Source organism: Eurosta solidaginis, chromosome 2 (assembly GCF_040869045.1).
Source record: "Eurosta solidaginis isolate ZX-2024a chromosome 2, ASM4086904v1, whole genome shotgun sequence".
Lineage (NCBI taxonomy): Eukaryota > Metazoa > Arthropoda > Insecta > Diptera > Tephritidae > Eurosta > Eurosta solidaginis.
The window spans coordinates 188,857,442-188,883,977 of NC_090320.1; the positions used below are offsets into that span (position 1 = coordinate 188,857,442).

Genomic DNA, 26,536 nt, shown 5'->3' on the forward strand with positions numbered 1-26,536 from the left:
TATGGACTCTACAACAAAAATTAGGGTTTCTAGGTCTTCTGGATTTTCTGATATTTTCTCACTCAAAATTCATATTATCGAAAATAAGTTTTCAAAATTACTTAATGAATTTCCGTGTATTACCTGTGAACCAGATTACACTAAAGAAGTGAAACACCACACGGTTCACTGGATAGAAACAAAAGGTGCGTTACCATTTTCGAAACCCAGACGTCTTGATCCAATCAAGCTTAAAATTGCTAAAGCTAAATTTGAATTTCCATTGCCTATCCTCTTCGTCGCGTTCCTAAAAAAGAACCAAATGATTGGTATCGATTTAAAAAATAAACGAATTTTTTCAAAAATTGATCTTGTTCGTGCATATCACCAAATTCCAATTGCAGAAGAAGATATTCACAAAACAGCAATTACTACTCCATTTGGCATGTTTGAGTTTATACGTATGCCATTTGGTCTTCGAAACAGTGCTCAAACATTTCAACGTTTTATTAACGAAGTATTTTCAGGTTTAGATTTTGTTTTTGTTTACATTGATGACATACTTGTTGCTAGTGATAATGAAGTTCAACATATTGAACATTTAAAATCTGTATTTCAAAGACTTGAAAAATATAATTTAAATATTAAACCGAATAAATGTATCTTTGGAGTAACTAAATTAGATTTTCTCAGTTACGAAATTTCTTCTCAAGGTATTAGACCTTCTTTAGAACGTATTGAAGTCATCACTAATTTTGAAAAACCTGTTTCTATTAAGAAATTGCAAAAATGTTTAGGCATGGCACTACCACAGATACATACAAATGTTAGCAACAGAACTTAGTCCTTTACATGAAATGCTAACAAATCAAATTGGACAAATGAAACCACAACAGATTTCGAAAATGTTAAAAAACTTTTTGCTAAAAATACTTTACTTACACATCTCGACAAAAATGGTACATTATCATTAGTTGTAGACGCAACAAATGTTGTTATTGGAACAGTTTTACAACAAACTAGCAATAATATATTAGAACCATTAGCTTATTTTTCAAGAAAACTAACTCCAACAGAAATAAATTATTCAACATTTGATCGTGAACTTTTGGCAATCTATATTTCGGTTAAACATTTTAAACATTTTCTTGAAGGTAGAATTTTTACAATTTATACTGATCATAAACGTTTAACTCATGTTCTCCTTGTCAACTACGTCATCTTGAATATATTGCTCAATTTACAAATGATATACAATACATACGCGGAAAAGACAACATAGTTGCAGATACACTTTCCCGTATTCCAGAAGTTAATTCAACCATCAAAGGCCACCGTGGTGTGATGGTAGCGTGCTCCGCCTACCACACCGAATGCCCTGGGTTCACACCCCGGGCAAAGCAACATCAAAATTTTAGAAATAAGGTCTTTCAATTAGAAAAAAAATTTTCTAAGCGGGGTCGTCCCTCGGCAGTGTTTGGAAGGCACTCCGTGTATATTTCTGCCATGAAAAGCTCTCAGTGAAAACTCATCTGCCTCGCAGATGCCTTGCGGAGTCGGCATAAAACAAGTATGTCCCATCCCGCCAATTTGTAGGAAAAATTAAAAAGGAGCACGACGCAAATTGGAAGAGAAGCTCGGCCTAAAATCTCTTCGGAGATTATCGCGCCTTACATTTATTTTTAATTTTGTTAATTCAATTTTTACATAAGATATCGATTTACAGACTTTACATAAAGAACTAACTGACGATAGTTTACTAGATCTCATGTCTAATTCAAATTCTAAAAATAAATTAAAAAAGAAATTAACATTCCAATTATTAGTTTAAACATTTGGTGTGATATTTCTCAAAAATCTTTTCGTCCGTACGTTCCGCTCTCTATGAGAAAAAATATTTTTAACAAAACTCATTCTCTTTCACATCCAAGCATTCGTACTACAAGAAGACTCATTCAAACAAAATATTGTTGGGAAAACATGCGTAAAGAGATTAATGACTCGACTTCTTCTTGCATTAGTTGTCAGAAATCCAAAATTTCAAGATATACAAAATCTCCTATTGAAAAAATTCAAATTCCATCTGTTCGTTTTGAACATATCCATATGGATATTGTCGGCCCTCTTCCAGTTTCAAATGAAAATCGTTACATTTTAACAATTACTGACAGATACTCACGTTGGCCAGAAGCTTATCCACTTATAGATATTTCAACCAATACTATAGAAACAACTTTTATTCAAAATTACACACCGCGATTGTGTATTCCATTAAATATTACAGTAGACCAAAGTTCACAATTCACTTTAATTTTTTTTTACTGAATTAACTAAAGTGTTAGGTTCTCATAAAATTCACACATCTCCCTATCATCCCCAAGCCAATGGCATGATAGAGAGATTTCATAGAACTTTAAAAGCATCAATTATAGCATCAAATAATTCTGTTCATTGGTCTGAAATTTTACCATTTATTCTTCTTGGGTTACGAACTTCCATTAAAGAAGATTTAAAGTGTTCTTCTGCTGAACTTGTTTACGGACAAACACCCAGAGTATGTGACGAATTAATTGTTTCCACAATAATAATGAAAATAATTTTTCTAATGAAACTCTTCACAAGAGAATATTTTTCGCTTATTCGTTCAAAAGTTTTTCATCATAATAAAGAAAACTATTTTGTTCCAAAAAATTTAGAAAGTTGTGAATATGTTCTTGTTAAAGTTCTTCGTAAATCTAATTTAGAAGCACCATATGCACTGAAAGAAAAAGACTGGTAAAATCAACCGAAACATGGGTCAATTCAACCGAAATTTCTGTCAATTTTTATCCATCGCAACAAGATGTTGAATTAATTGCGCACAAATCGTTGATTCGTAGTTGACCGTTTTAGTAGTCAAATGAACAAAAAAAAAGTTGTTGCGACAGCTATGTATGAAAGTACTATGTTGCCATATAAATAAATAAATGTACGGAGCGATAACCTCCGAAGAGATTTTAGGCCGAACTTGTCTTCTTCTTTCTTACAAATTGGCGGGACGCGACCTACTTGTTTTATGCCGACTCCGAACGGCATCTGCAAGGCATATGAGTTTTCACTGAGAGCATTTCATGGCAGAAATACACTCGAGAGTGCTTGCCGAACACTGCCGAGGGGCGACTCCGCTTAGAAAATTTTTCTTCTAATTGAAAAAGCTTGTTTACAAAATTTTGATGTTGCTTTTCCCGGGGTGTGAACCCAGGATCTTCGGTGTGGTAGGCGGAGCCCGCTACCATCACACCACGGCGGCCGCCATATAAATACGTAAATATGTGAATACATAAATACCCATGCCTGCTACATATGAATATAGAAATGAAAATAGTAGTCACAAAATTGATTCTCAATTCTTTCAGTTGCAGCTCAGCTCATTCTCTATTTCGTCTTTTGCATGTAGTTGCCAGACTTGATTGTTTCGCACAAAACTTGTAGTATAAATGTTTGAGGTAACATTTTAGAAAGAGAACTTGTAGGTTATAGAAAAGTAAAGAATCAAATCGCAGGAAGGTAATTCACCACTGGAGTAACTTTACATGTAATTCGGCAAGTTTAATTTTCGTAAAAACTTGAAGTTTTTTATTGTTTTCCCAATTTGTGTGTTTTTGATTTGATGGTTTTCTTATTTTGGTGTTTTTTTTTTAAGTGGCACCACCGTCATAAGTACAAAGTACAGAGCGCAGTGAGCGTAAAATTCTCTTTGAAATTTGCTCATGTATTGACAGTTGATCGCCGTTGAAATGACCTGTAAGATCAGTTGTTTTAACAGAAAAATCTGTTAGATTGATTAGGAATCTGTCAATTTTACAAAACTTTGTTAACTTAAGAGCGGCAATTTCTCTTCTGTTGAAATGACTAAACCAATTTGTTCGCTAGACAAAGAACTCGGTCGAATTAACCATAATTCGATCAATTTCACCGAATCTCCGTTAAGTCAAGAGCAACAGAACCGATTTGTTGATTTTACTAGCACCATTTCTTTCAGTGTGAAGGAGCTTTCAAAGTTATCTCTAAACATCATAAAACATTTGAAATTCAATACGGAAACACTGTTAAACCTTTTTAAATAGACTTACTCAAACCAGCAATCATTCTAACATACACAGATTCAAATACACTTACACACAAAAAACCAAAAAAAGTTACTTCTAATCTTAATTAATAATTATCTGTTACATTATTATTTTTTTTTTTGGGAGGGGGAGTAAATATAGTGCTTATTATTTGTTATACAATTATCAACTTTGTATTTTATACTTTAAATTTTAAATATTTTGTAATCGCATTAGTTTTGTAAATGAAAATTTTTGATTTAATAAATTTTTAGCTTCAAACATCAAATAAATAATTTTTAAAAATATCAATCTGAATGTTGATATAATGGGGAAGTTGAATGGGCCGATTTATTTTATATATTTTCAGAGTGGAGAGAAAATAAGAGCGGTTGAAAAGGGTTAACCAGAGGAGAGGCAGGTGGATAGATAGAGAAAGTCGGAACCATTCTGTCGGGCTTGATCATACGGCTATTTCAAGTATGTCTAAACGTCTTCAGGATCATCCAGAGCTGTAAAAAAAGCCACATATTTCATTTTTTTCATCAATGAATATCTATTAGCTCGGGATTCGGAAGTTGTAAAACCTCTTCCGGTTTATATTTTTAGGCTAGCCACCTTTCTCTGCTCAATGGACCTATCACTTAACACTTCGTTTACATATATAAATTTTGGGTCTCGGTACCGTGTACAGCCGATCCCTAGCTTTCGTTTCACAAGCATCCAAGTCTGTTTCCATATTCCTTAGTTTCCACTCAGAAAAACGAAATAAATCTTTGAAATAAGGACTTGTCTGGTTTTATCGCGTCATTATTGTATACATATTTGCTCAGCTGTCAAAATATTAAAAATTGTTTGGAATAAAGTCCCGAATATATTGTGACGAATATTAGTGATACATCACTAATCTGATACTAAGTAAATAAAGGCACAACAACAATAAAGTAAGCTGCCACTCAATCATCATTTACACACATATGTACATACAAGGCAACGAAGAGATACTCGCAAACATATGTAATCATCAGCCGAAGTAGTACTTACATATACACACGCACATGGCTATGCGATAGACTATAAACTACAAATATACATGTACATATATGGCTGGAAATCAAGCAGTTTCGCGAAATGACTAGACCTTCGGAGAAATGGATGAACGAGAAAACAGAGAGTATAAAAGCAGCATAAGCTGAGTAATCAGTAAGATTTAAATACGCTATCAGTTGCGAAGTGAATTATAATTGTACTACTCCCAAAGTAATCTAATAAAGACCATTTTTCATTACTGAATATTGGAGTTATTTATTCGACAATTTAGCGATTCGAACGTTTGCAAAAGGTGTAAAATAAGCGGAGTTTCATAAAATTTGTTACAATATGCACCAGGAGTACGCTAACTTCATTGGTTATCATGTGGTGAAAATTTCAAATTAAAAGCAGCTCGAACGGCATTTTCCTTAAAAACAACTGTATTTTGATAATACATTTATTTTTAACATTTTGTATGTATTTGTGCAGTTGAGAAATTTGAGAGAAGTTTGTTTAACGACCAAATTGAAAATCCCTATCAAAACCCAGGACCTATGTTATAAAATAACTCCTTACTCTTTGAAATCTAGAAGCACTTATGTCACTTGCTGCTTCTAGATCTGACAGCTGTATCACTCCTAATAGCTTCAGCATTAGCTTATGCGGACATGGGCATGCGCACAAAGGGTGCGCGTTAATTTCCTCCTTCAACCCGCCCTTCCTACATCTGCTATCACTGACCAAGCATAATTTAAAGGATGCGACGCCAGAAGGCAGTGTTCAGTCAGAATTCCCGTCATGAGTCCTCTCTTTTTAATGATAAAAGTAACTTTTTTATCGTCTGTATACAATTAGCGAGACATGCTCAAATTGCTTTATACAATTGTTATTGTAAAAATCCAAAAAAAAAAAAATGTTATCAAGCTTTCAAAGTGCGCCTAAAACATTCCACACAATTAGGATTAAATAACATACAGAATTAGTATGTACCTAAATGGTGAATAAAAGGAATAGCAATAAAAAGGCAATACTTAGAGACCAATTGCAAAGCGAGCGGCGGGGCATTCATATGGCTGAGTGGTTAAAGGCATCTGCCTTTACAACAGTATGAAGTATGAATGTTGCAGATTCGAGTTTAATGCTCAGCTCACGAGGAGCTAGATGATGAAGAAGTGAAACATATTTCAACAAATACTATAGCAACAACTTTTATTTAAAATTACATACCGCGACTCGGTATTCCATTAAATATTACAGTAGACCAAGGTTCACAATTCACTTCAACATTTTTTACAGAATTAACTAAATTATTAGGCTCTCATAAAATGCACACATCTCCCTATCATTCCCAAGCAAATGGCATGATAGAGAGATTTCATAGAACTTTAAAAGCAGCAATTATAGCATCAAATAATTCTGTTAATTGGTCTGAAATTTTATCATTTATTCTTTTTGGCTTACGAACTTCCATTAAAGAAGATGTAAAGTGTTCTCCTGCTGAACTTGTTTACGGACAAACACTCAGAGTACCGCCGTTTGTAAACTTTGCATTTTTTCTCTAATATCAATAACAGTAACTTTATTAGTCCAAGGTTGTAAGATCTTCACATGATCTTCGACACTTTACAGCCCCGTGCTTGGGTCGCGCCTTTCCCGATTGGTCGATCATGTGCCTTCCTTTAATCTCGACCAGTCTAATTGGGACGTCTACAAAGCAATTTTCGAGGGATGTGCCATTTTTAGCTAGTTCATCCGCTTTTTCATTCCCATCTATTTCCATATGCCCTGGTACCCAATATATATGAATGCTTCCCCCTATCCCGATTCATTTCAGGGATTTCTTACACTTCAACATACTTTTAGATGCTGTGATATGCGAGATTATTGCCTTAATTGCTGCTTGGCTGCCAATTTAAAAGTTGACGCGTCTGCAGCTTAAGCTATTTGCTTCCAGTATTTTTACTGGTTTGGTTAGGGCTTTTTTCCCGCCTGAAAAAAGCTATAGAGATCTGGCAGCTTGTAGAATCTGTTTATTTCCAGATCAGCACAGTATACCACAGACCCTACTCCTTCCACTACTTTGGTACTATCGGTGTACACGTGTATCGCCTCGTCCGCCATTTGGGCACCCTTGTGCCAACCATCCACCTCTATTGTGGCTCTAAGAGCCGCTTCGAAGCGCAGATACGTAGTCTGTTCGTCCAGTAATTGATGACGCTCTAGGCACTTCTTTGCCCGTATGGCAAGCTGCCCGAAGTACTGAGCCTCGTTACAGTTGTTAACGCTATCGCAACCAGGTCTACATTTGGAAAGTGCACAATGACGTACAGTGCAGCCGTCGGGGTTGTTTTCAGGGCTCCCGTAATGCTACGCATTGATGTGAAGTTTTGTGGCTGTCCACTGACTCCATAGTATAGGATAGTCTTTAGAATCTTTATAAATATCCACTGAGAGATAGAGGGCGATAAACCCCAGCATGTTATTTTCTGGACAGCAGCTTTCCATCAACGTTGTACTTTATGTACACATCGATCAGCCTCTCAAAGGTTTTGAGTAGAAATGATGTTATGGGTCTGTAGTTGTTGGGCTACAGCTACATGAACAGTTCTCCAAGAGTGCGGAACATGCTTCAGGCTTATGCACCAATAAAATTGTATTTTAGGCCATTCCTCGACCGCTCTATTTGCAATATCATCTGGGCCCCGTGATTTTAACTTACAAAAGTTTTCACCGCGCATTTGATCTTGGTACAGGTCACCAACCCCGGCACTACCCGTTCCGAGATCGAAGTTTAAGTGCTGTTTGCTGGCTATTCTGAATCATCTCCCGATGGTATATGCGTGTCGAAAAGCACCTCAAGGGACTCCTAACTATTACGTGACCATTCCCCGTCCTCTTTCCTTATTAGTCCCTGGACTATGTTCCCCCTTACTTGGACTTTCCTTAACCGCTGGAGCACTTGATGTCTGCACAGGATTTTTTTCATGAGACTCTCTTCGCCCTGAAAATTTCACGCTTGTATATCCTCAACAGATCCCTATACACATCCCAGCGCCCTTCCCTTTCCCGGCCTTTGCTAGCTTGCACATTTCTTTTACCTGTCTTCTAAGAAGACTCAGCTCATTGCTCCACCATGGCGGCTTTGCTTTTCCTCTAAATCTTCTTAGAGGGCAACATCTATTATACGCAGTCATAAGCGTCTTTTTTAGGAAATCATTGGACTCCTCCAGTTCCTCCACATTTCTAACCTCTTTGGATTGTCCGAGTTTTGTTTCCACAAGTTTCTGGAATATCGTCCAATTCGTTAGACTAGGGGTTCCTTGTCTACCTTCTTTATGGGGATGATCGAGGATGGTCTAGCAAGAACCATCCAATCATACCTTCATATGACGTCCAGAGCTTAATGTAATATCAATAACATTGCTGGATGTTTGACCAACATATGTAGGGACACTTCCCCCGTTGGCTATCTGCAAATTAATTTGGAGGATGGAAGAAAATAACGACTCGGAATCTCCTCCTCCCCACGCATCTTGCACTCTACGGGTTGTGCCTCCGCAGTATTGCCCATTGCGAGTTCCTCAGTAGTGTAATAAGGCAGCATATATGAATGCAGCTTCCTTACCATGACTGCAGCTTGCACCATTCCTTCCGTTTGCGCGCTGTGCCCAGAAACCTTTCTCCCCGATGAGACTCATGGCTCCTGAGGCAGCGCCACGTCTAACGAACTCTCCTCAAGGGGTAGGGGTTCGCTCGACTTCACTTTACTGGGTTGGAGGTTTATCCTCCGCCTGCTCGTTTATTTGCCGTCTGTAACCCCCACCTGATCCACCACCTCAAACCGCGTATTCGTACCTTTCATCTTCACACCGTTGCACCAGTCCTGCTGGGTCGACCACTGCTCCCAAGCGTTAAACAATTCTTAGTGCTGCACGGTACTGCGACAGAGCTCTCCACCTCAAACCGCGCGTTCGTGCCTTTCATCTCCACACCGTTGCACCAGTCCTGCTGGGTGGACCACTGCTCCCAAGCGTTGAACAATTCTTAGTGCTGCACGGTACTGCGGCAGAGCTCTCTTCTCCGTTTGCATTGGTATGCTTTTCCAACACGGAGCTCATTGACTCTCCACTTCTCTCGCTCCCCGAGTCCAACGCATCGCTTAATGTGGTTTTGTCTTCCTTGGCTTGCGACTCAGTCCTCCCTTTTCTCATCCTCCATATTAAAATAATATATTGAGTCATTCAGCTGGTCGTATGACCACCTGCCCGACAGGGCGGGCTCAGCGGTCCAGTATTAAATATGGGGAGAATGAACAAATCAATATGCCCTAGGACATAGCCGGAGCTTTCAGCAAGGTCTCGAAAAAGCACTCATACACAGTCTCAACTCGATTTAAGTTCATCTAGCTTTAACAAACTAGATCGGCCCCATGTAAAGCTGCAGGATGATCACATCGCAATGGGGTCTATCGAAGGCATCTGTAATAGAGGAACGCCGCAGGGTAGGGATCTATCACCAATGCTGTGGACACTGGTTATAAACAAATTGCTTAGGCAGTTTGACGGAGGACCAATCAAACTTACGGCATATACAGATGACGTTTCAGTCATCATAAGCGGCAGATGCCTAGCAAAAATCAGCTCTCTGATGGATCAGGCATCTGGAGTCGGGTTAACCGCCAACGCGGAAAAAACCGACATAGTATTATTTACTAGGAAATACAAGGTCCCTAATTGGACTAAGCCTAAGCTCGGAGGGGTAACCCTACAAGAAGAATATAGCCCAAAGTATCCGCGGCAATTGAGGAGGTGTGGAGAGTATCAATGATTAGCATAACGAGAGCCCTAAAAACTACCCCAACAGCAGCATTGTACGCCATTCTACACATCTCGCCTGCAGACCTAATGGTCAAAAAGCATCTGCAACAAGGTTTAAGGCCTCTGGGCAGCTTCAGTGCAGGCCATATGACCATAGCAGTATAGCGTCATCCAATATCGGGCAAACGGAATATATGGTACCGTGCCTGAGCTTCGAAAGGTCTTGGGGCCACAATTGAGCCGAAGGTTTGGTGTCAAGATACAGAAATGGCAGAACATACTGTCGCGAATGTTGGCAATTTCTTTGCGTCACTGTGCTGGTAGTAAATAAATGCAAAACAACAGCAAATCAAACAACACATGTGTGTAAGTAAACATCAAAGCAAGTAGCCACACATGCATGTAAACAGGGAAGCTGGAAACGACGACATTATTTCACATACACATATGTAGCCATCACTTAAGAGCAGAAATTATTACTCACTCATACATACGCATATAATTGGAAGACACAAGTATATACCAGATACATAAAGGAGAAATAAGTAAGCAGCTGTTCCAAAAAGGTTGTTCGTGAAAAGTCTTTACCCTTGGCGAAATATGCGAGCCAGGCAACAGAGAGTATAAAAGCAAGCTGAGGAATAATCAATCAGTTTGATTTAAACACCCTATTAGTGAAGTACGCGATAGTTGTAGTAGTCTGAAAAAATAAACGTTTTGCTATATTTAATATAATATATTATTTATTCGACAGTTCAGAGTTTCGAATAAATGAAATAAATAAATACTATGCATGTGTATACGGATGGTTCCAAGTTAATGGAAGGGGTCTGCTGTTTACTGTGTCGATCCAAAAATAAGTAGACCCGACAGGCTGCCAGCTTACTTCAGCGTCTCTCAGCAGGAAGTGTGCTTAGCTTAAGCTGCAGTCGCGTCAATATATATATATTGATAGTCAGACGGCAATTAGGGCAATAATAGCACAAAGTTCTTCATAAAGAAGTGTTCTGGAATGCAAAGAAGCATCGGACCATACATCTATACCGGCTTTCCGGTCATAAAGGAATAGAAGATTACGAAAAGGTGCATGAGTTGGCAAAGGGGGGGGGGGGGGGGGGGGGGGGGGGGGTAAAACACTAGCTGAAACGACTACAGAAGAGAGAAAACTTAAGGCTCACGATGGGCATACTAACTGGACACTGCCTTCTGGCTTCACATGCTTATAAGTTAGGCCTCGTCAGTAACAGCAGGTGTAGGAAGTGCGAGCTGTAGGAAGAAACGGTTGAGCACGTTTAATAGGTAGGAAACCACTTCTATTTTATGTAACTTCACAAATCACTCTTTGTAGGTTTATATTTTTCACTTTCTTCAGTGCTTATAAGAAGCTATTCAAAAATTAAATCGAAGGAGAGAACATTTAAATTATCACTGAAGTCATATCAAAATTGCATGACCAAAATATTGATTTCTAACAGCCTAATTGGTTACAGTTGGTTGTATTGGTTGTAAAATACGTATAGAACTGAATGACAGTTGTCCTACAATTCTTCCACTGGCCCAGTCAGTCAGCACCCTAAAAAATATATATTTAATGCGAAATTGACATGTTCACCATTTGCAATAAAAATAGAAGCAGCTCAGAAGGATTCAGTTGGAAAGGCTTACGTGCTCAGGACTATTAGGTTTGTCAGTAGTTGGTTAAGCTAAGCTTAAACTAAGTTTTCTTAAACTCTAGTCGAATTTAAACTCCAGTTAAACTACTGAGCAGGTTTTTAGTCACAGTTTAAGGCCGCCTTTGGGGTAGGCTTTTTTGTACGGCAACAGTGGTTTTTATTATCTACATAATTTGTAGATACGACAACACCTGGATTTTGCTTACCCAACAAACATTTAAAAGATATTCTTCCAGCCAAATATATATATAGTTCTGGAGGTGATATCCAACATCATTATCTAGTTATTCTTAAACCATATAACAAATTGATATCCAACTTAATTCTCCAATAACTATCCAACCATTCAGACATTTTGTAAAATTTATAGTTGTCGAATTGATCTCCAACGTCTTAAGCATTTTCAAATTATTATCCAACCTTTGAGAGATTTTGAGAAATGTACAGCTCTGAAATGAATATCCAACATATTTCTCCAGTTGATATCCTACATTGGATATCGAGTTGAGGTGAAGTTGAAGAAAATCTCAAAAGTGGTACCACCAAAGCCAACAGCTATTTATTGTGAGAAATAAACATCTGATTAAGGGTAATTTGTCAAAAATAAATAATACATTTATTTAATTTTGTTTTTGTGAAAATACTGTTGGAATCTTACATTTGAGTCCAGTTAAAGAACCACAAGTTGGGAACTATAATTTTTTTCAACTTAAGTAATAGCACTTTTTGCTTTAAAAAAATTCCCTCTTTTGCTGAGTACACTCTGATTCTCAAGTTGAGCCACTGTTTCGTAACAACTCTTGGCATTTTAGAGGTATGCTTGTTATCAACATGAGCTCTAATGGTACTCAAACCCAAATGCTTGTTGGGTATATTCAACGCCATGTCGAACGAACACAAATCACGATAGGTTCTCCCAGCGGGCCAGAGGTTTAGAATATACCCGCGGTAGGTATGCCTGTCGTAAGAGTCGACTAAAATACCAAATAGATTCAAGGGGTTGTGTAGCGCAGCCCTTTCAGATTGCCAGCGCAATATATAGCTTCTCCTAACCAAATTGTCAACCTCACCTATCCGTGACGAATCCTGTTTTTATTAACAGCCGAAGCTCTGGCGACGCCGAACTCCTCATGGATCTAGGGGGTGGGAGGGCGGGATGGGCCTAGAAGGTCGCATGTGACCATAACAAATCGTTCCCGAGATGGTCGGGCTTGGTAACGGAACGTACCGGATATGCATCCGCCAAAGGACCATCAACATAGATAACACTCCCCAACACAACAACAACAACGATAGGTAAACTAGAGTTAATCCTGCCAGATCGGCCGCTTAAGCTCAGCATAAACTGCAGTTAAAGTAGACTGAAAAACTGCAGAATAAGTTTAAGCGTAGTTTAACTGACAACTGAACTTGTACTGAAAAAAAGGGCCTTAGTATTTTCTTAATTTTTTCCACTACAGATTGTTTATCTTAGAACACACACGTTAAACCATATCTTAAAAACCCTAAATCTAATTTGATTATGAAACATTTTAAACAACTCATATAAAATCAAAATCCATACGACCGTCAATATTTTATCTCTTCTACAGAGGTTTTCCCGTTTGCTTTTACATAAAAGTGCTGCTAAGTAGAAACTTACTGTTTGCCTCTTGGATAGTGACGAACATATTCACCAATATCGAAACAAGCCACTGATAGGATTATGTGGTCCTTCGATGTCTCCAGCAAATGTACTAGAATGCGCAATAGTTCGTAATTTTTCTCATTCAAACGATGAGCATTTTCTCTCCAGAATTTCGGCGATTTGTGTACTGGTGACCATTCAAGACGTGCGCTACGCAACTCCGTAGCATATTCATCAAATGAACTCAAATCCTGCACAGAACTTTGCAATTTTTCGGTGAGAAATTCCACATCAGCCGAAATATCTTCATCATCGAACCGACGTTGCTCTAAAATTGATAACTGTTTCAGAACCTTGCACTGGACCATTGCAATACAATGCTCCTTGGCTACTTGGGGATCAGTTGGTTTCTCGATTAGATTGCGAAAAACGGCTAAAATTATACGGGTAACCTATGGGAAAAAAGAAAAACGCAATCAGTTAAATCGGTAAACGCGGCGTAAAGCTCGTAATTCGTGTGATTTGCTTACAAGGCTTTCCCGAGATTCAGTAACTTGCCTCATTCTTTTTCATTGAACGTCATACATACCTTTTCTTTAGCACAGTCATTTAGGATATCAGCCAATATAGGAATAACGCTGAATTTGTTCATTTTAGAAGCCAAAAGTGGATTGAAAGTGAGCACCCACAAACAGAACACTAATTGGTATTGCACCTGGAAGCAAAATAACCACAATGAATCAATTTTATTTTAGTAATATAATCATCACATTTTATTTATTTAGCAATATGGTTTTCTTTTGAAAAAACAAAAATTACCTGGAAATTAACACGCGATGAAAGAATGCTGATCAATGTACTAATACCATCCACCGAAACAAAGGCAAAGCGATATTCATCAATACGAAGCATCATTTGAAGACAGCGAGCCACTGATTGGATATATTCATTTGCCTGTATATTGATTTAGTTATCACGACAGAAAAAGTTATTAAAAAGAGCAGTCAATGAAGGTGACAATAAATATATTAGTGTGATTAGTTGGAACTTTGGAAACAACTATTTTCATTTTTACTTTGGAAGCACTACTTAACTACTTAGCAGCAGCCTAATTTTAAAATACAGATTGGTTACCAAGTGTGCTAAATAGCGCCAGCTTAGTAAAACTATTGTGAAATATATTTTAAATCGCATCTAATTTCCAAAATTCATTATTTTTTATTGAAATATACATATATCTATTTATAAAATAAATACTTCAACCCAGGACCCATAAAATTAAAAAAAACATATCTGTGTAACCTTTGCTATAGTTTGAGACTTTGTGGGTAGCGATACAGCTTAGGGTATTTTTGTACTGCAATGACCTAGCCGGCGATGCCTTTGGCCCTTTGTGCACTATATTCATATCTGGGTAGTAGCATATTTCCACTTAGAGCTCTATTCGAGATTTAGGCATTCTATTTTATCATACAAAATTAAATCTTGAAACGCAGAAGATTTGAGTTAAATCTTCAGTCATTATGAAATTTAATGCATGGAAGCCTAAAATAGATATGGTCGTGTAATTTTTTTAGAGGAAAATCTTTTAAGGTAGGAGCAGTTTTTAAATTCATAGCTCATGATGTAACAATAAAGGTGATGTCAACAACATAACCTCACTTTTTCGGCAGCTCTAAATGCCAGTATTTACGTGTATTTCAAAGTATAAAATTTGGATTGCTTAATTTTTCGTAAATATTCTTTAAATAAATTAGTTTTCTTCAAAATTTTGTCTATATTCTGTTAGAGAATATAAAGTTACGTTAATCTGTTTGGCTAAACAATTCTAGTAACGGCTTATATCGTTATAATATTATATTTCTAAACGTATAGTAAAATCTACTACGATCATAGTAGAACTCAAAGGCAGATCGGTATGATAGGCAACCTCTAAATTATGCATATCGAAATTGTCAGAATAAGGGAAAACGTCAACGGGATGAAAACACCTGAATATTAATTCCATCATGTTCAGAGATGATCAAAGTGTGATTGATTTTGACAGTTCTCTCATTAAGAACCGGACTATTATGCAGGCATGCTTAACGAACGAAATGATATCATTTCGTTACGATAATCAACGTTAATAAACGAAACGAAGTCACTTCGTTTCGTTTATTAACGTTAAGATCGTCAAATTAACGTTAATTTGGCGTTCTTAACGTTAATAAACGAAACGAAATGACTTCGTTTCGTTTATTAACGTTGATTATCGTAACGAAATGATATCGTTTCGTTCGTTAAGCATGCCTGCTATTATGTCAAAAAGAAAAGAAGCTTAACCTTTTGACAAAATTTTTCAAAATTTTTAAGTTTTAAATTTGTGAAAGATAGCATTTATTTTTGAATAAAACACCATCATTTGCTGTAGGAACACGCCAAGAACAGTAGGGTACATGTCACTTATAATATTCTGTAGCTTGCAAGCCAAGGTTTTTGTATCGAGAAAGACACTCTCCGAAGGTTTTGAAGAGTGTTTTCGATGTTAATGTTCCTTTTCCGAACATAGAATCAGTATGTTCCAAGCATCCTTAAAGTATAAGCCTGACCATCCCCGCCCACCCACCTCTAGTTCCATGAGGAACTTGGGGTCGTCAGAATCTCGCCAGCTAAATATTTCTTTCTTATTTGTAACAAGATTCCCTCGGGTAGGTGAGATTGACAATTGGGAAGCTGTAAGGCTCTTACAATTCCGTTTAGATCATAGAAGGTAGTAGTATGAAAAGGAGCACAAGGTATGAAGATTGCGATGCGGTTAACAACAACGAGGGCAGCAAACTAGTCTCTTAATTTTTTTTTTTTCAAAATGCCAGCTTGCGAACAAAGACGGAAGCGATGTGTAGAAAGGTATGGGGTTGTATTAACAAATTTATCTCGCCTTTCCGAAAACAATTTTAAGAAAACAGATTTTATCAGATGTCCTTCAGATCTGAGTATTTTCAAACGTGCTCGGTTGTATCCAAGAGCTGATTACATTCGAACTGAATTCAACCGAGTCCTTAATGTTGGGCACAGTTAAGGGAAACTCAAACAGAAAGCCCTTTCGAAACCAGTTTTCAAAGGAAAAACATGGAAGTAAGGCTGGAGGAGGTTAGGTGTATAAACTTAAAACTCCCAACAAAAAGTTGTACTAGAAGTGGGAAGAAATCTTTAATATTAAATAAAAAAATGGCGTAAACAGTTTGTAAACTGATAAGTTTTTCTAACAAAATACTCTTTTAATATAATGTCAGATTTTAAATCTTACTTGTGTGGTAGGTTTTATTGAAATAATTACGGTCGGCTTTTAAAGTTCTCATATTCTTTTCTTTGTAGACATAAATAATGCTGACACACAAAGTAAAATGCAAAAAAAAAAAAAAACAGAAGTAATAAAATAAAATACTACATGCACCTCATAGAGTTAATTCATTTGTTTACACTTGTTGGACATAATAGTCCCTTACAAGAGAATAATATTCAACCGTCAATCACACTTTACTAAATTCATTTTGTGGATCACAGATGGTTTTTGAAGGTTTTGAAGTTAAAATTCCAATCCAAACGTGAATAAAACAAAAAATGTATCAAAATACAGTATTCCGATACATGAATCAATAACTAGAGGTTTGTTGCCTTTACGAAGTAACTGGGAATAATTCAATCCCCTTCAGCGAAAATTGTAGTAGAAATTTAGTAGTAGTAGTACATATATTAGTAGTGATAATAAATTTGTAAAAGCCAACAGGGTATGGAGGAAATAATTCATTTTCTACTAAATATTTCGTGAATCGATAGAGTTGTGTTGATGTGGTCATTCTTTCAGAATTTGTTTGAAGAATGCCGTACGTCAAAATTTGATTCGAAAATACAAAATTTGTTTCAAAAACTCCCTAGCTGAGCACAAGTTCAATGCATTTTGTCATAAGAGAGAGTTAATGAAAAGCATTCTGAGAAAAGGCGTTTGTCAACCTAATTCTGACATAGGGCCTTTTTATGAAAAATTATGAAATGGGAAATTTTTGAAAAATATTTTGGGATACGACGATTTTGAACTCGCAGACGACATGGGGTGATACTCTACTCAGCAGCCGCAATGAACTGACAAAAATAAATAAAAGAAAATGGCTTATTGTCTTAGAACTTCATATTCCGACCTTGACTTCGACAGAAGAGTTAAACTTTTGTGCGGTCCTACTACACAGGGAGTATTCATTCATTAAGTATTCATGGAAGTGTTCCGGATAAACCGTTTATTTAGAATAACATTCCAAATATAAAACGGTCCCACAAATTCTTAAATGGAGGCGAATGTTCCGAACATAAGGAATGAATAAGTTAACATTATCAATGATTACATTTCGTTATGACATCTTCATTGTTTACTAATGACATTTTTATGTGAATCGATTTACTAGTCGAACTTTTGACGTTGATCGATGAACTTTGAATTAGTTTAGGTTTCGTATGTTCATTGGTTTACGAAAGTGCACGATTCCTTGGTGTCCGTACTTTTCATAAAATTACCTATGTTCGGCCACACTAATAAATCATGACATAGTTAATAAATTCATCATAAAATTAACAAAATTGTTTTAAGGAATTGTGCAGTTCAGTACTTATCGGGTATTTGTAAACTAATTGCTTCCTATTTCTATTACTAATATTTTTCGCAAAATCGCAAAGAAACAACACCTCTTGTGATTGAATCACGATTCAGATATGTTTTTGCTTTGTAGAACATGTGAAGAAGTATGTTTAATTGAAAATATAAATTTTGTTGTGGCTGAAAAACTTCATTAAGATTGAAACTATGCATTAGAGCTTGCGATTTCTCAAACTTGTTCGAGAAAATATTTGTCGCGAGTCTCGGTTTCTCGCAAGATTCTCGACATTCACTTTTATCGATGCATTGGTTGTTTTATACATATACAGCTTACGATTTCTTCTGGAGCACAAACGAGATTTTCTACAACACTACGAGTAAAAAACACTGAAGTGCATAGAATACTGCCAATTTAGCGAATAGATTGAGTGTCGAGAAACTCGCGGACACTACGAGTATTTCGACATTCGAGAATCTCGCGAGAAGCCAAGTTCTTAAATTCTCGGTAAAAAATAAAAATATTAAGAACAAAAACATTAATATATTTTGAGGAAAGTAGCATTGGAAAGGCAATATAATCAACAAAAAAACCAAAGTGTATAAATGCTGTCAATATAGTGACTAAATCGAATGTCGAGATGCTCGCGAGATTTACGAGTATTTCGAGATGCGAGAATTTCGCAAGAATACGAGTTTTCGATTTCTCTGGTCTCGAAATTCTCGCTTGTGTTCGAGAAGAAATCACGAACTATGCATGTGTCCCATTTGATTCATTTTTAAATATGAAAAATAAAACGTCAAATAAAACTATAGTGGAAACAGCGAAGGATAAAATATGAGCTCTATGTATACCATAAAGTTCATAAAAAAATAAATGCAAGGCGCGATAACCTCCGAAGAGATTTTAGGCCGGGCTTCTCTTCAGACTTGCGTCGTGCTCCTTTTAATTTTTGCTACAAATTGGCGGGACGAAATCTACATGTTTAACACCGACTCCGAACGGCATCTGCAAGGCAGATTTGTTTTCACTGAGAAGCTTTTCGTGGCAGAAATATACTTGGAGTGTTTGCCAAATCACTGCTGAGGGGCGACCCCAATTAGAAAGACGTTTCTAATTGAAAAAAATTGTTTCTAAATTTTTGATATTGCTTTGCCCGGGAATCGAAGCCAGTATCTTCTGTGGGTCGTGTAAAATTTCTATTGATAGCCAACCGCTCATATCTTTACGAATCATATTTTCATATATGTATAAGTAAGACCAACTGAACCTTAATCAGGTTATGCTACGCCTCATGTTTTTAGAAATTTCACGCGCCCAACGCTTTTATTAATTTGTCGGATGAGGAGTGTGATGACTAGTACCTAGGACCTACCCAATTATTTTCTATGTCTTAGTAGTATTATTACTTAATGTAAGTATGGTTTTCAATAAAACCGTTTAACTTAAAATTTTTCTTTTATTATTTTTTTTTTCTTATTATTGCATAATCATCGAGTTCTGAACCATATTCAAGCTTGTAGCTTATCGGGAAGTTACTTAAATTTAAATTACAAAATTCTGTACGCTAGACAGAGTCAAGCTAAATAAAAACGTTTGAAAATGGAAGCCTCATTAAAGTGATTTTTGTTAAAAAATAATCTTCTAAATGCTAAGGCGCGGTTTTTCAGTACAAGGTCGACTCAGTTTGTCAGTTTAATTATACTTAAACTTATTACATTAAGTAAACTTTAACTCAGTTCAAAGCTGAGCCTAAGCGACCAATCTGCCAGGGTTAAACTCTAGTTTATAAGGCATCGAATTCCGAAAATCTTTTGCAATCCCGTGATTTCGGGATTTGAAAATGACAATTTGGGATTAGGATTACCGGGAATCGATGTCTTACTAGTTAACCTATCAGCTGTTTGCTTTCTTATTCAAAATTTACACTTTTCTAACAATATATAAAAAAACTACTATTTCCTCTGACGAAAGTCATCAAAGTGATAATGAATTTATTTATTTATATACAGTATTTTCATTAATAATTTTTGTTTATTTGATTACAGTGTTTTTTCCCTCGGCTATGACGTCGAATGTGTTAACAAGAGCCTGCTGTTACCATATCTACAAATTATATAGATAATGAAAAACTGGCGTTGACATACAAAAAAGCCTCCCCCAGAGGCGGCCTTAATTGGTAACTGAAAAACTGCTATAAAGTTTAATAGGAGTTTAAATTTGACTAGAGTTTTAATAAACTCAATTTAAGCTTAACTGAACCAAGTACTGAAAAACTTGACGTAAGTGGCGTAGTACATATGTGGCGTTTCAAAAATAAACAGATGTCCATAAAAAGTTGCTATGTATATCAAAATGTGATTTTTTCCCAAAGGTTTACCCCTTTAATAATAAACGATTAAATTCTGCTAGTGTTTATGTCACTATAATCGATAATTTTTACGGAAACGCACTACAGTATTCAAATTTACCAACTTTTAACAATGCGTTTTTTTTTTAACTATATCGATTGCGTTATTTCGTTAAAGTATTGTAACGAATTTGCTTGCAAATCCTCTTATTTGCAACCCTCTGCTAAGTTCTAATCACTAAACTGTTGAATAAATAACTCCAATATGTAATAATGCAAAATGGCCTTTATTAAAGTACTTCACAATAACGCTCAAACTGTGCAACGAATAGATTGCTTAATAACCAAACTGATTGATAGCTCAAATGAAACTCTACTATTCAAAAAAATACTGCTCTTGCTCGCTAGATAGCGTCTTAATCGAAATCTCAAATCAAACTGAATTTCAGCGCCTCTACACTTGTTGCCTTTTATACTCTTTGATTTCAACGTTCGCATCTTCTAGGCGCTTCCAGAATCTACTAGTCCACCAGCTCTCAAACTTCTCAGCTGTAACTACAATTGCACAATTTTATAGCTTTTCTCATTGCATACTTTCAGGAGTATCTCAGATATATGCATGTGTTTGTGCATTGACTCTCCGCTGCCCGTGTACGTACATGGTACATATGTGTAGACGCAATTATTGTTTCGTTTATGTAGATACATAATGACCCCCTTAGTTTTGCTAATATTCGTAACAGTATTTTTCTTTGATTTAGCGACAAAAGTTGATCACAATTAAAAGAATATCTATAAAAAAATCGTTGCTGAATACCAAATTCGTTATAGTTGTCAATTCGCAAATAAAGCGAAATGGAGAATGTCGTTAAAAAAGTTAATGACTCTCACTACAGATCGTAGTTCTTGTAAGTATACTGCACTGGCTAAATGGTTTCTTATGATTATATACCTAGATATGCATGTAATATTATAGCCTTTCTAATTTATCTGACAACATACTGTTAAAGGAAAAATGTTAGTATTGTTATCATTTAACTAATTATAAAATTTTTAAATATATGTATGTAAAAAAAGCAAAAATTTTAATTTGCAAATTATCTCTACTTATATCTAATATTGTAAAACGAGTGTAGTGCTAAAATACAGAAATAATAAAATAATCTACATTTAATTAGTGTTATATTTAACAAAGATAGTTTATAAGCAGTCAAAACTTCTTTGAACTCGACAGGTTTCGAGTTAGGGGAAGGTAAAACAAATTTAATTTCAAAAAAAGGGTAAATCTAGCTTTCCTTTAGATAATTTAAGCTTTGTTTGTTTCTTAGGTCACACACGCACTCGCATAAAAAATGCCTTATAATTTAACCCACTAATATCACACACACATACTAAATTTTTAACTATAATTCGTGCTCTCTTTTAATTTTTCGATAGAAATATTAATAGAGAAACAATTCACTCTACCGGAATAGGAACCCAGCCATCGGTATTAGCATTTTGTTGTTCTACTGTCATTTCGCGATATCTTTCGCCTTTCATTAGATGATTCATTTGCTGCTGTTGTGCAATATTAGGACTATATTGATTGTTGTTCTTGGACGATTGCTGATCTTTACCATGCCCATGTCCATGCCCGTGTCCATGTTGATGCACCACAATTGTTTGCACTCGCTGAGCTAGCGTAGCTTGTTCTTTTATGAACGCCTCGCCCTAATTTTTGAGTACAGCATGTAACATAAGTATTGTGACGATTTTGTTTGTGATCATGTGTTCAATTTGCCAAATATGAATGCATGTATGTATGTAGTGCATCCAATTGTGCATTGTGTGTGTGTGTATGTAATTATGTGTATGTAAATAGTGTGCTCGATACAAATTTAAGCAAAAAGAGTTCATTAGATATTGAATTATGTTTTTGTTTGAACCGTAATGTTATTAACAACGAACTGATCTCCATGGCGTCAGTGTTGTGCTGGTAGATGTGGTACGTGTGAGGTTGGTATGTCTCAAGTCTGAACTTAAGGCATTGGTGCAAATGCTGTTAAAAGTGCTTTTTCGGAATGATCTTCGATAATGCTCAGATGGTATTTTGATGCTTTAAATCTTATTTTGAATATTTTCATATTTCATAGCATAGCACTCTACGAAAATTTTGTTAGTAAAATTCAAGATTTAAATGTAAAATGTGCAGAATCTTGTGCAGTAAACACCGTTTCCTCAATGTACGATCAAGCACTTAGCTGTAACTTATTTGTGACAACCCACCGAAAGATGTTTGTCTAAAGTTCCGAGAAGTGTTACCCGGAGTGACTTTTTCTCCAATATTTTCTAATAACTAGTGGAACCTACAGCTTTTATTCTGAAAAACTTCCCCAAAATCAAATTAATCAGCAACGATTCGACAGATCAAACGAAAAGTGCAATTATTCTCCGATGAGAGTTTACTAAAAATTATAGAGTTTTTAAAGACGATTTTGAAAATACTTTTCTTTTAATTGTAAAATGAGTGAGACAAACGTGGTGAAAAATCTTAGTTTACCGATATACTGTCAATACCTCTGCCTATACCTATTTGATTTTCCTCATATCCGTTGTCAATTGGAACAGTTTTGTTTACAAAATACCCAATATGCGGCATCTATTAGAGCAGGTAATTTTTTGTTAAAAAGCTTTACATAGCAAAACTATGACGGGACGGACCGCATTTGGAAAAACTTTTTCTAAAGCTTTCTTCAGTTTTTATGGTACTAGGAACTTTTTGTGGGCAAGCACACACCCATAATATTTGCATTTTTGCACAAGATTCTTAGTTTTCCTAATAGTTTTTAGAGCCATTAATAAACACATAAATATAAAATTATTTTTTTTTTAAATCGATGCATTAAACGTTTTATACCCATGCTGAAAAAAACATGCAAGTTCTCTGAACAGACAAAATTATTTATATATTTACAATTTTAAAAGATTTAAGCACTAATATTCAAAAATTAGCGTTCAAATTTGCCTTGGAATCTTCAACTAGCGCCAGGTGATGCTATTTCTTGGAAGGTCAAATTCGTTTAAGTGGTTTACTTACAGAGTTAAGCTACACGGAGGACCCAACCCAACGTCAAAATTGCATCGAAATCGGTTGCGCCTTTTCCGGTATAAAAGGCACAGCCGAAGACCTCATACCTTTCATTAATGTAGCTGTACAGCAATCTGATGAAATTTTAAAAATTCATTCTGAACAATCAGCTGTATGTCCCATATATTATATATTTGAACGATCTTGACGATTTCTCAGACAATAACGTATGCCATATACATATGTAAATATCTGGTAAAATTTGAAGCTTCTAGTTGTTCAAATGAGGAACAAAATACGAAAACCCTTTTATCTAAACAATCGGTTGTATGGTTATATATCTTTTTCTTCTATAATATACATATGTGACCCCGCCTATAAAAGGTGGCTTATGTATCAAAAAAGAAATAGCGAGAAACAGCTGTTAACTGTACCCAGTACAAAGCAAACTTTTGAATATTATTATCAGAGCAAAGCATGAACTACGGAAGCTGAAAGAAAATGAGGTAAATAGCATAAGAAATAAATTATAACAAAAACTTGATACGGAAGACGCGAGCGCATTTTTCGAAAGTGAGAAAACCTTAACACATATTTTAGAAACGAAAGTAAAGAACACACAAACCAACAAATTCGAGGGACTTAAAGACGTTCAAAAACGATCGCTTAATATCCAAAGCGTACCGGAATGGCTTTGTAATACGACGAACACAAACATACCGACAGACACTCAGTGGCTACTCTCCTTAGGTCCAAAGTTATCGTTACCAACAACCAATGATAAGTTCCCACTATTTAAACTGATAGCTGACGGAGAGGACTGTATACAGACTATTAAAGAGAAAGAAGAGCAAGAAATTGAGCGGAACAATTTTACCACATTAATAACCCAGCGGGTCAGGGGGTTAGAATATACCCGCGGTAGGTATGCCTGTCGTAAGAGGCGACTAAAATACCGGATTGGCCTGAAGGTTTAATGTGGCCATATAAATCGTTCCCGAGATGGTCGGGCCAGCACCTTAATGATGCTGTGTTACCGGAGCGTACCGGATCTGTAAACGGCAAAGGACCATCACATCGATCACTCCCTAAACCTTCGGGGAGCAACGGTGTCGCTACAACTACAACTACAACAACAACAACAACAACAACAACAACCACATTAATAAGAGATCACCTAAACAATTCAAAAACAACGTGCGGGACAGGTTTATTTTAGACACACTACACGAAACGAAAACTTTTCTCAAAGAAAATAAAAATGTATTAGTTTTGAATGCGGACAAAGGGAATGTCACAGTTCTGATGGACAAATCAGACTACGACAAGAAAGTACAACGAATCGTGAATGATATTTCGGCTTATCGCGTACTAAAACGTGACCCTACCAATAGGTTACAGGATAAAAATAACGAAATAGTTGAGAAACTATTTAAAAATAAAATAATTGATTTGAAGGAGAAATATCGTCTAATAAGTAAAACGGCAAACGCTCCAAGGTTATATGGTCTTCACAAGATTCATAAGGAAGGCGTGCCCCAGCATCCTATATGTTCGTCTGTCAACTCCCCGTCTTATAAGTTATGCCAATATGTTGTTAATGTCCTCAAAAACCTAACCAAAACTTCGAAGATTCGAGATTCGGTAGAATTCAAAAACAAGGTAAAAGATACTTATATAGATGACGATGAATGTCTGATTTCGTTCGATGTGGTTTCCTTGTCTCTCAGCATTCTCGTCGACCATGCTTTGGATATTATAGCATCTAAATGGAACCAATTAAAAGCCCATACTAGTATTAGTAAAGAATTGTTTTTGGAAATTGTGAGATTTTGCATTAAAGAAAACCGATATTTCAAATCAAAAAATAAAATATATGAAAAGCGGTCGGGAATGCCAATGGGGTCACCAGCATCACCTATCATTGCAGACTTAGTAATGGAAGAATTGCTGAGTAAATTCGAGGAAGACTATCCTAATAAACCCCACTTTTTACCTAAATACGTCGACGATCTGTTCGCCATCGTAAAAATTGATGCTGTAGAGGATATGCTGACGAACTTAAACAGTTATAACAAATCAATGAAGTTTACCCATGAAATTGAAAAGGATGGCCAGTTACCATTTTTAGACACTTTGGTGATAAGAAAATACAAAAAACTATACTTTGACTGGTATAAAAAGCCTACATCGTCAGGCAGATTGATTAATTTCCACTCGAAACATAGCAAACCAACTATAGTAAACACAGCAAAAAATTTTATTCGAAGGGGGCTGACCATCAGTAATGAAATATACCATAATAAAAATATAGAAATTATTGTAAAAATGCTTAAAAACAACGACTTTCCGATATATCTTATAAAAGGTATATCCGCGATTATTTTGAAAAATCAAGTACCAATCGAATAAATAATAATAGAAATAAAATATATAAAACGTCCGTATATGTCCCTGGACTGTCGAACAGGCTAAAATATGTATGACCACGAAAAATTCCAAATGGCCTTCACTTACAACAATACCGTACAACAAATTTTTAGCAACACAAAGGACAAAATCGAAAAATACGAGAAATCTGACGTAATATACCAAATTCCATGTAACGGCGACGGGTCCCAAGTATGCAATAAAGTATATGTCGGGACTACAAAATCAAAATTAAAGACAAGGATTTCCGCGCATAAATCAAATATCAAAAATCGGGACCACGCTAATGATAATAAAACAGCTTTGACCCAACATTGCATAGTAACTAGGCACTCTCCAGATTTAAACAACGTAGCAATAATTCAACAAGAGAGGCATTACAACAAAAGATACACATTAGAAATGCTTCATATTATCAATACACCAAGAGATCAAAGAATAAATTTTAAGGCAGATGTAGAAGGCTGCGCGGCAGCCTAACGTCGATTGATTACAACAAATACAATTCCTCGTGAGAAGAGTGTTGTTCCAAACATGCTGTCCCAACGCTAATGTGCTGAGCGCTACTTACTGCTTATTATTTAACGTATTGATGTTTATGTAAAAATTTGTTTATTATTACGGTTCTTTAGATTATTACCTTTTTTGTTTATCGTTTTCCCTTGTACTTGATTATTTCAAGATTTGTTAAATTAGTCGATCAGGTGCACTCAAGAGTGTAAGTTCAAAATTATGGAATGTTGTTATGTTTTATGTGTTAATATTGTAACGAATGTTAGCAGCACTGAGCGATGCTATCGTCTCTAAGCCGATGCTAAGCAGTGACGTGAATGCACATCAATAAT

General features: G+C 36.0%; 1 protein-coding gene across 3 annotated transcripts in view; it reads right to left on the minus strand.

Annotated features, from left to right (window-relative positions):
• The window catches only part of VhaSFD (V-type proton ATPase subunit VhaSFD), an 88,359-nt gene that overhangs the window by 15,560 nt on the left and 46,263 nt on the right, over positions 1 to 26,536 (minus strand). For 2 of the 3 annotated variants that reach the window (XM_067766609.1, XM_067766610.1), the window contains exons 4-7: positions 21,659 to 21,904; positions 14,036 to 14,170; positions 13,806 to 13,931; positions 13,232 to 13,668 (exon numbers count right to left, since the gene is read on the minus strand). In XM_067766609.1, the coding sequence (XP_067622710.1) occupies positions 13,232 to 13,668; positions 13,806 to 13,931; positions 14,036 to 14,170; positions 21,659 to 21,904 (944 nt within the window). The remainder of the gene's footprint in view (positions 1 to 13,231; positions 13,669 to 13,805; positions 13,932 to 14,035; positions 14,171 to 21,658; positions 21,905 to 26,536) is intronic. The other variant, XM_067766611.1, reaches the window with a different exon arrangement.